This window comes from Serinus canaria, chromosome 24 (assembly GCF_022539315.1).
Source record: "Serinus canaria isolate serCan28SL12 chromosome 24, serCan2020, whole genome shotgun sequence".
Taxonomy (NCBI): domain Eukaryota; kingdom Metazoa; phylum Chordata; class Aves; order Passeriformes; family Fringillidae; genus Serinus; species Serinus canaria.
In genome coordinates this window covers 6250906-6260736 of record NC_066337.1, presented here as the reverse complement: position 1 = coordinate 6260736, position 9831 = coordinate 6250906, and the positions used below count along the sequence as shown (strand labels likewise).

The window sequence follows — 9831 nt, the reverse complement described above, 5'->3', positions numbered from 1 at the left end:
AATGGAATTTTTGATCCTTCCCTCAGATGGAATATTTGGTCCTTCCCTCAAACATGGAATATTTGATCCTAGGAAGGGCTGAGCAGGGAATGAGGCCCCAGAAATGTGGAATTGTTTAGGTGGGAAAGGCCTGGCCAAACCAGCACCACCAGCACTGACCCAGGAGCCACAGCCAGAGGATTCTGGGCCCTTCCAGGGATGGTGACTCCAGCACTGCCCTGTGCCAGTGCCTGACAATCCTTTCCATGGATTTTTTCCTCATAATTTCCAAATAAACCTCCCCTGGCACAACGTGAGGCCTCTGTGAAAGGCTCAGGAGCTCCCAGCCAGGTGTTGGCATTTCCTGCACCTCTGGCTGGGTCATGGAGAGGTCAGGGATGATTGATAAACCGAGGGGATTCTCAGGTTGGAGCCCAGATTTCCCAAGGAACACCAGGAAAGCCTGTTCCCAGTGCCAGGAGCGGCTGAGGGGTGGATCAGTGCTGTCCCCACTGTGTCCCCCTTCACTGTCACCTCACTGGGGCAATGACAGAGGCAGCACAGCCCAGCCCTGGCTGCAAAAGCTGCTGCTGTCAACTCCCATCATTGTCACTATTCAGGGTTTAAAATTTATTTATTTATTTCACTGCTGCAGGAAAAAAAAAAAAAAAGAGGAAAAGACAAAAGAAAAAAATGAAAGTAATAGAGCCCAAAGCCCCACGGAGCACATGGAAAATAAACAAAGTGGGTCATGGCAGTGCTGCCCTGAGGTGTGCACACCTAACAGGGAGCAGGGAATGGCAGGGGAACATCCCAGGCACCCTGCCTGAGCCAGCTGTAACACAGAGGATCTGCCACAGAAACCTGGGGCTGAGCTGGAAATAAAAACCAACTCCTGCAATCCCTGCCTGGGTCAGCAGCTCTGCATCCATCCATTTCCAGGCAGACGTTTCACCAGGGCAGGGACAACAGGCTCCAGGGAATTCACAGAATCACCAGGTTGGAAGAGAGCTCAAAGACCCAACCCATCCCCAACACCTCACCTACACCCTGGCAGCCAGTGCCACCTCCAGGCTGTGTTAAACACACCCAGGGATGGGGACTCCACCACCTCCTCGGGCCCTGGGAATTCCCTAAATTCCCAAAATTCACAGAATCACTGGGTGGGAAGAGAGCTCAAAGATCATTGAGTCCAACCCATCCCCAACACCTCACCTACACCCTGGCAGCCAGTGCCACCTCCAGGCTGTGTTAAACACACCCAGGGATGGGGACTCCACCATTTCCATTCCCTGGGAATTCCCAAAATTCCCAGAACCACAGAATCACAGATGACCAGGTTGGAAGAGATCTCAAAGACCACCAAGTCCAACCCATCCCAACATCCCAACCAAACCCTGGCACCCAGTGCCACCTCCAGGCTGTGTTAAACACCCCCAGGGTTGGTGACCCCACCTCCCCGGGCAGACCACGAGCGAGGCAGCAAAAACCTGATTTATTTTTTTCCACTTTCCTTTCCCACGCTGACCCAAGGGCCTGCCCAACACCTGTGTGGCAGGGTGGAGCTGGCAGCTGGCACTCGGGCCCCCATGGATCCCCTCAACCTCTCGTGGTACGACGGGGACAGGAACTGGAGCAGGGCCCTGAACGCCTCGGAGGCGGCGCAGAAGCCGCACTACAACTACTACGCCATGCTGCTGGCCCTCCTCATCTTCATCATCGTCTTTGGCAACGTGCTGGTGTGCATAGCAGTGTCCAGGGAGAGAGCCCTGCAGACCACCACCAACTACCTGATCGTCAGCCTGGCCGTGGCTGACCTGCTGGTGGCCACGCTCTGCATGCCCTGGGTGGTCTACATGGAGGTAAGGGCTCCAAACTGGCTGGAGGGAGGATGGGGAGGGTTTAGCAGCCTGGAAATCAGCCTCCTGAATTCCCTCACAGGTGATTTTCATGCCCTAAATACAGGGGGTTTTGTTCCCTGAAGTGCAGGATTTTTCGTTCCCAAAATTGCATTTTTTACTGTTCCTGAAATTGTAGCTCTCTCATTCCCAAAACTGCATTTTTTACTGTTCTTGAAATTGTAGCTCTCTCATTCCCAAAATTGCATTTTTAAAACTGTTCCTGAAATTGTAGCTTTTTCGTCCCTGAAATTGCTGGTTTTTTTTCCAGGAGAAGGATGGGAGAGCAGGTAGCTTGAAACCCCACTGCTGCTCAGTGGACTAAGTGACAGCCCAATTGCACCAGAAATTCGGGGTCAAGTGGGAAAGGACCCCAATTTTGTGTTCAAAACTCCACCATGGGCATCACACTGAAACCACAGGAAATTTGTGGAGGTGGAAGGAAGGGACCCACAAGGATCATTGAATCCAGCAATCAAAAAACAAAAGCAAAAGAAAAAAAGCTATAAAGGCCCTGTTTCTGAAGGGCTGCAGGAAGGCAATTGTGGAAGCAGGATGGGAATCCACAGTGTTATGTCACAATATAGGGGAAAAAAAATCACTTTTCAGAGCTCAAACCATGCTGAGTTCCCAGCCATCCCAGGCACTGACCCATGGGAGGGATGGTAGCACAGGAGGAGAGCAGGGGAAGGAGGGACCATCAGTGAGCCCAGCGAGTCCTGATGCAAAGCAAAACAAAGGCCCTGACTGGCAGGGCTGAGAGGGAGCACGATGCTAATTAGCGCTGGGTTAATGATTGTTTTGGTGGCACTGGAGAAGCGGAGCCTCTGCCGAAGTCATGAACGTGGCCACGGGCTGGGGGAGGCAGGCGCTGCCTCTGGGGCTCCATCTCCTGTTCCACCAGTTTGAAGCAGAGGCTGATGCTGGGAGAAGCTCCTGCTCCCTCAGGTCCAGCCAGAAGAATCTCTCAGACCCGTTTAATTTTAAGGCAGAAGAATAAACCACAAATGGTGCAAAATTCTCTCCCTTATCTGGGCTCAGGTGCAGGGGCTGGTGAGGAGCCACAGCTGCCTCCATCTACCAGGTGGGACAGTTTCCTCCAGGTTTTGTGTCACAAGCGTGGCCTAGAACTCAAAATGAAACTCTTGAAAAAACCCCAGCCTTGGTGCAAACAGATCTTTTACCCCCAAATTTCGGAGGTTTCCCCAGCACAAACTGAAACACCAAGAGAAAGAACGGCTGCGGTTCCCACCCAGCTTCCCCCAAACCATGCCCGCGGGAAATCGGTTTCAGGGAGGTTTGGATGTGGCTGGAAACCTTTGCCTTTGGGCAAATTCTCCTCAAAGTTCCTGATGTAACTGTCTCTTAAGTGCTTTTTTAATCACTGAGTATTCATCTGTCACTCAGGCTTCAATGCAGTCATTCTCCCTTCTTTATGCTGCCTATGGTTATGTATATCAGAGCAGAAATAACTGAAGAATAGATATCTTATTCATTCTATTTTCAAATGCGGTAGGGCTCTATTTTTGTTAGAGGGAAATATACTTTTTTTCATCACATGTCAAACACAGCAGTCCGAATAATTGCTATTAAACTTAATTGGCAAAGTTCAGCTTCAACAGCAAGAGAAGTGAAGAGAAGAAAGGCTACTGGTGCCTGGAAGTGTTATCATTAGTTCCTTGTCTTTAGCACTTCGTGTGGAGTGTTAACGGCTTTTCACTCTGAATTAAACTCATTTTGTTCACCAAAACTAAAAAAGATAAAGGTGAGGAATGCTTACCCTGATTTTTTAAATTAAGAAATGAAGGGAAGCTCTTGCTTGTCTGCTGCTGACCTTTGCTGGGTGTAATTGGAAAAATTGTCTGGGAAAAAGCTGTGAGTAAATCAGAGGTGCTTGGGAATTAAAATGGATGTTTCCCTCCTCATTCTGCCTTGAAATGCTCCAGGGAACTGTTAAAGCCTCTTTATCTCCCCTTGTGAGCTGGAGCAGCCTTGTGCTCCCTGGTGGCACTGGAATGTGAGCCCAGGTTTGTGCTGGGGCTGCCAAACCCACAGAGAGCAGCAGGGTGGGAGCACAACAGCCCCTTGGAAGGGGCAGAGCTCTGCCTTTGACCCAGCACAGCCCAAACCACCCACCAGCGTCTCCATCTTTGTGCCAAACTCTCCTTTTGTCCCCCACCAGCAGCCCAGCCCCGGGGAATTCTCTGCAGCCCCAGGAATTGCTCACTAACCCCAGGGATTGCCCACTAACCCCAGGAATTGCTCTCCAGCCCCAGGAATTGCTCACTAACCCCAGGGATTGCCCACTAACCCCAGGAATTGCTGACCACCCATCCTCTCTCTGCAGGTGGTGGGGGAGTGGCGGTTCAGCCGCATCCACTGCGATATCTTTGTCACCCTGGATGTCATGATGTGCACTGCCAGCATCCTCAACCTCTGTGCCATCAGCATTGACAGGTGAGGGCTCTGTGCCACCGGGCTGTGCCAAACCCAGGGTGGTGAGGCCCAGCCACCTCTGTGTGGTCACATTTACCTGGGACTCAGCCTGGAAAACTGTGGGAGTTTTTTTGAAGAGCAGCTTAGAGGATCCTGATGAGCTGTGAGCAGGGAGTTCTGTCAGGAGGCACAGAACCTCTGCTCCTGGGGGTGCAGATGGAATTGCTCTGTGCTCCATGGCTCTGGCCCTTCTCTTTGCACTCTGGGATGGTGCAGCAGGCGTTGGTGGGAAGGGTGGGAGGAGAACACCAGGAGCTGGCCCAGCCTCACCCCTCCTGCTGTGGCTGCAGCCCCCCTGGCACACGTGAGCTGTGCTGGCTGGGCAGGGGCCGGGCAGTGGCAGCCCTGGCAGGGTGACAGCAGCCTGGGGGGATGTGTCCCCTGCAGGTACACGGCCGTGGCCATGCCCATGCTCTACAACACCCGCTACAGCTCCAAGCGCCGCGTCACCGTCATGATCGCCGTGGTCTGGGTGCTCTCCTTTGCCATCTCCTGCCCACTCCTCTTCGGCCTCAACAACACAGGTGAGGGCTCTGCCACCTGCAGCTGGCTCCTGCTGTCCTCCCAGATAGCCAGGAGTAAAGATGGGATCCAGTCTGAGGTGTATTGGAAGTGTTCTTTCCCTCTGCCACCTGCAGCTGGCTCCCAGACAGGCAGGAATAAAGGTGGGATCAGGTCTGAGGTGTGCTGAAGTGTTCTCTCCCTCTGCCACCCCTCACTATTTGCTGATTCTGGTCTGTTCCATCTCCAGCTGTTCCAGAGCAGGGTTTCAGGCTCACCAGAACTCAGGTGATGTAGAAGTTCACACAACACCAATCTGTGTTTGCCCACTACAAATTCAAAATCCTCCTTCTATTAAAACACACAAAAAGGAAAGCCATGGGACAAAACCTTCTCTGAGGCAGCAGAGAAAAGGGCTGGCAGTTCAGGCAGCAGTTTCCTGGGAATATTGGTTGGATATGGCATGGGATCAGCAGTGCTGAGCTGCAAGGCAAGGAGCAGCCAGGAGTTTTGGGGTGATGTGACTCCCTCCGGGCCGGGGACAGCCAGCACGGTGACCCCCTGAGTGGGGACACCAACCCTGAAAGGCTTTCTCTTCCAGACGAGAAGGAGTGCATCATTGGCAACCCTGCCTTCGTGGTGTACTCCTCCATCGTGTCCTTCTACGTGCCCTTCATCGTCACGCTGCTGGTGTACGTGCAGATCTACATCGTGCTGCGGCGGCGCAGGAAGCGCGTCAGCACCAAGCGCAGCAGCCACGTGCTGGACTCGGACACGCAGGCCCCCCTGAAGGTAGCCAGCCTCACACCCTGCCCTGCCCTGCTCCCCCTGCCCCGCGCCGCCCTGCCTGGGCCAAACTCCCAAAGGTGGGTGCTGTGGTCAGTCTGGGGTCCCTGCTGCTCTCCCTGGGGTCCCAGCTGGCTGGCTGGGGCTCCTCGGGCCTGCCTGGATCTCAGGGCTGTTTCAGCAGCAGATCTGCACCAGGAGCTGCTGCAGTGACCCCCAGCATTGCCGTGGGCTGGGCTGGGGGAGCCAAGAACAGAGGCTGCACTGTTGTGTGAGTCAGTCCTATGGAATCACTGAATCAACCAAGGAATGGTTTGGGTCAGGAGGGACACTGAAGCCCACAGGCAGGGACACCTTCTACCATCCCACATGGCTCTAAGCCCCATCCTGCCTGGCCTTGGACACTCCCAGGGATCCAGGGAAAGCCACAGCTGCCCTGGGCACCCTGTGCCAGGGCCTCCCCACACTCCCAGGGAGGAATTTCTTCCTAATACCCAATCTAAACCCACTCTCCTTTAGCTCAAGGCCGTTCCCTTGTGCCCCACCACTGCAAACCCCTCTCCAGCTCTCCTGGAATCCCCCTTTAGGGTCTGTCAGGTGTCCCCAAATCTTGGTGGCAGTGCCTGAGGTGCACAGCTCCTCTCTGGGAAGGACAGCTCTGCAGGGACCAGCCTTGCTGCATGTGAGGGAGCCCAGCTGGGCAGGCTGGCTGTGCATCCACTTGTCAAAGCAGGGCTCTGGCACCACACAGAGCACAGCCTGGGGCATGCTCCAGCTCCAAACCGTGCTGCCTGCAGAGGAGGCAGCCAGACAGGGACACACAAACACAGCAGAGCTCCGTGGCCTCCTTCCTCTGGTGCACAGCACAGGGGGCAGCAGCTCCATCCCTGCTCCTCCACGGCAGTTCTCCATCCACGTCTCCATCCTGCTCAGCCTGAGCCGCGCTGATGAACTCCTGATTCATCCCTTTGTATTCCCACGTGCCTCCCTTACCAGCTTCCCTTCCCAACCCCTCTCTGCCTGTGTAACCTCTGAGCTGGTGCTTGCCCCTTAGGACAAATGCACTCATCCAGAAGACGTCAAGCTCTGCACAGTTATTGTGAAGTCCAATGGGAGCTTCCAAGTTAATAAGCGCAAAGTGGTGAGTGTTAAAGAGAAGTGGGAGCTTTCCAGAGCCTTCAGCCTTCCCCTTCTCCCTCAGGACACGAGGCTGATTTATGTAGGGTGGGAGAAAAGTAAACCTAAGAGCAAAGGTTACCATTCAATCTCAAAATTTAAATAGTCTTCCCATTCCTTGGAGTGAAGCAGGGGGTTTAAGCTCACAGAGCTCACAAAGCCAGATTAAGCTCACCGAAAGATCAGCTCTAAAAGCCACGGCATTTGAACACTTTTGTGCCTTTGCTTTCCTCCTCCTCTCTGTTATTTAAATCTTGGACCCCATTGGCTTTGTTGGGTTTTGGTTGCCGATTCCATTTTTATTTATTTGCATTCTGAAAACCTGAACAAAACCTGTAGAGAGTGGAGACAGCATCTCCCCCATTTCTGAGCCTCTTTGTGCCAAAAAGGAGAATCCTCCAGTGCAGCTCTGTCCATCCCATGTGCCCAGAGTACCCCAACACAGCACAGCCCTTTCTCCAGGCGCCACGCAGGGAGGGAGAAGAGGGACTGACTGCTCTCCAGCATCATCCAGCTTCACTCTGTAAGGAATGTTCGTTGCTCCTCTCTGTGTATTTACCTGTCATTATGTTGTGGACATTTGATTCTTGTCCAGGAGGCAGAGAGTCACATAGAAGAGATGGAAATGGAGATGGTGTCCAGTACCAGTCCCCCTGAGAAAACGGCCCTCAAACCCACAGCACCAAGTAACCACCAGTTGATTGTGCCAGTTGCTTCTAATCGGGGCAACAACTCTACCCTGCAGGCACCCCTGAGCAGCCCTGGGAAGGTGGAGAAGAATGGCCATGCCAAAGAATCCCACCACACAGCCAAGGTCTTCGAGATCCACTCCCTGCCCAACGGCAAGACGAGGAACTTGCTCAAGGCCGTCATCAGGAGGAAACTGTCCCAGCAGAAGGAGAAGAAAGCCACCCAGATGCTGGCCATCGTGCTCGGTGAGAGCGTGCCCTGGCTGCCCTGGGCTCCCTGCAGAAATCCCAGTGCCCCTGTCCCCTGCAGGCTGATTTTCCAACCCCCCCAGAACTCATTTCCCTTCATACATTAGAGGATGGCAGGCAAAGGGCTGCCCATGGGAGGGGTGCCTCCTTCCCAGCCACACACAGCTGGTAGGGCTGCCCTAAGGGTGCCCAAAGCTGCCCCTCCATGCACAGCTGGCAGGGCTGCAATAACAGTGCCCAAAGCTACCCCTCCATGCACAAGCTGGCATGACTGCCCTAAGGGTGCCCAAAGCTGCCCCTCTTGGGGCCATCTGAGCTCCCAAAACGGGGGAGAGCTCCTGAGCTTTCTGGAGCAAAAAGAGCTCAGCAGAGCTGGCACCTCTGAAGGGCAGAGTTTCTGCTGTGCCTGGGATCATTCCTTGAGCAGAGGAGTTCTTTAGTTGCAAGGCAGAACGCAGACCAGGACACTGAGCACACCAACACAAAGCTCATTGTTAAAACTCCCCTTCCACCAAAGAGAACCTTGCTGCTCTCCCAGCCCAGCTTTCAGCAATCAAAATCCTCCTCTCTCCTTTTCCCCCCCAGGTGTTTTCATCATCTGCTGGCTCCCCTTCTTCATCACTCACATCCTGAACATGCACTGCGACTGCAACATCCCGCCGGCCATGTACAGCGCCTTCACGTGGCTCGGCTACGTCAACAGCGCTGTCAACCCGATTATCTACACCACCTTCAACATCGAGTTCCGCAAGGCTTTCATGAAGATCCTCCACTGCTAAAGCCACAAACAGCGCCCGCATTTTTTTAGGAACGGAGGGGGAAGAGGAAGCGATGCCATCCATGCCGGGGAGGGGGCTGCAGCTCTTGAGCCGGGCGCCTCGTGGGGGTGGAACGAGGTGGGAGGGTCTCTCACCCCGCTGGGTGACCTCTGGACCGGCCCCAGGGGCGCTTTTCAGAGCCACCCTCACACTGTGTTGGAAGTGGAAGTGCCAGAGCCGAGGCGCTCTCGCTCGGTTCTCGCCCGTGGCCACCCGGCCTGGAGCGCGCTGGACACAGGGTGGCCACGGGGCCAGCAGGAGGTAGCGCTGGGCACAACTCTCACCAAAGACAAGGCCATCCTTCCCCTGGGCAGCAGGAGCCAGCCAGGGCCTCTGCAAGCTCCGTGCAATAGCTTTGCCTTCACCGCGAGCTGACTCACCCGGTGTTTGACTGCTGAAGCCTTCAGAAATTCCATCAAAACCAACCCAAGAACTTTCAGAGGTCCCCAGGCGGGTCGAGAAGGTTCTGCCACCTACAGACCCTGCAGCAGAGTGAGCCTGTGAGCCATGGGTGGAAGGGAGAAGGGGGCATCACATCAAACCATCGGTGTAAATAGGAATGAATAGGATGGATTTTGGAGCCCCGAGCCAAAAAAATAAAAAAGGAGATGGAGAGAGAGAAACTTAAGGAGTGGAACCTTGTCTTACATGGTGTACATCCAATGGGACCCCCTCACCTCCCATCAGTGATTTCTGCCCACCAGCAACTCATCTCCAAGCTCTGCCCAGGTGACAGCAGGGGAGGGGTGGCAGCGTGGTGAATGTACAGACACGAGGACACTGTGCCAGGGGAGCGCCCTGAGCATGCCAGCCAGGCCAGGGCTGCTGCTTCTCACCTGAATCAGGGGCCCCAAGGAGCACCTCGGGTCTGATTTGCCTCTGTCTCTCCCCAGAGAGTGCAGAATAACATTGTGCCTAATTTAAATCAACAGTCAAGGAGATAAAACTGTGCATTTTGGAAAAAGCCAGAATAAAAACCCAGGAAAGCTCCTACCTGGACCAGCTCCTGTGTCCAAGCTGGACTCTGGGAAGGTCTGGATGTTTCCAGCATCCCTTACTCTCTGCTATCTACTTTTCCATGGATTCTAGGAATGGAAACCCCACAAGAGCATCATCTCACCACGCTGAATCTGGCACTGCCAAACCCACGCTCTACGTGCTCTTTGTACTCAGTCCACATGATATTTTGCAATATCTCTGTAAATAAAACACAGCAAGGTGAATAAAACAAGGTGGAAA

General features: G+C 54.0%; 1 protein-coding gene across 2 annotated transcripts; it reads left to right on the top strand.

Annotated features, from left to right (window-relative positions):
* Positions 1-1568: 1568 nt before the first annotated feature.
* DRD2 (dopamine receptor D2) lies at positions 1569-8557 on the top strand. Of its 2 annotated transcripts, XM_030233706.2 has the most exons (7): positions 1569-1841; positions 4225-4334; positions 4761-4897; positions 5476-5666; positions 6715-6801; positions 7432-7771; positions 8360-8557. In XM_030233706.2, the coding sequence occupies exons 1-7, from the start codon at positions 1569-1571 to the stop codon at positions 8551-8553; spliced, it is 1332 nt and encodes a 443-aa protein (XP_030089566.1). In that variant the 3' UTR covers positions 8554-8557. The 2 variants fall into 2 exon arrangements, with proteins under 2 accessions (XP_030089566.1, XP_050839482.1); XM_050983525.1 differs by lacking the exon at positions 6715-6801.
* The last annotated feature ends 1274 nt before the right edge of the window (positions 8558-9831 follow it).

Excerpts from the sequence above, each read along its gene's own strand:
- DRD2 (XM_030233706.2), top strand. The coding sequence starts at position 1,569 with ATGGATCCCCTCAACCTCTCGTGGTACGACGGGGACAGGAACTGGAGC. Across the intron at positions 4,898-5,475 it reads CTTCGGCCTCAACAACACAG|ACGAGAAGGAGTGCATCATT; the intron begins GTGAGGGCTCTG and ends TTTCTCTTCCAG. Across the intron at positions 6,802-7,431 it reads AAGTTAATAAGCGCAAAGTG|GAGGCAGAGAGTCACATAGA; the intron begins GTGAGTGTTAAA and ends ATTCTTGTCCAG.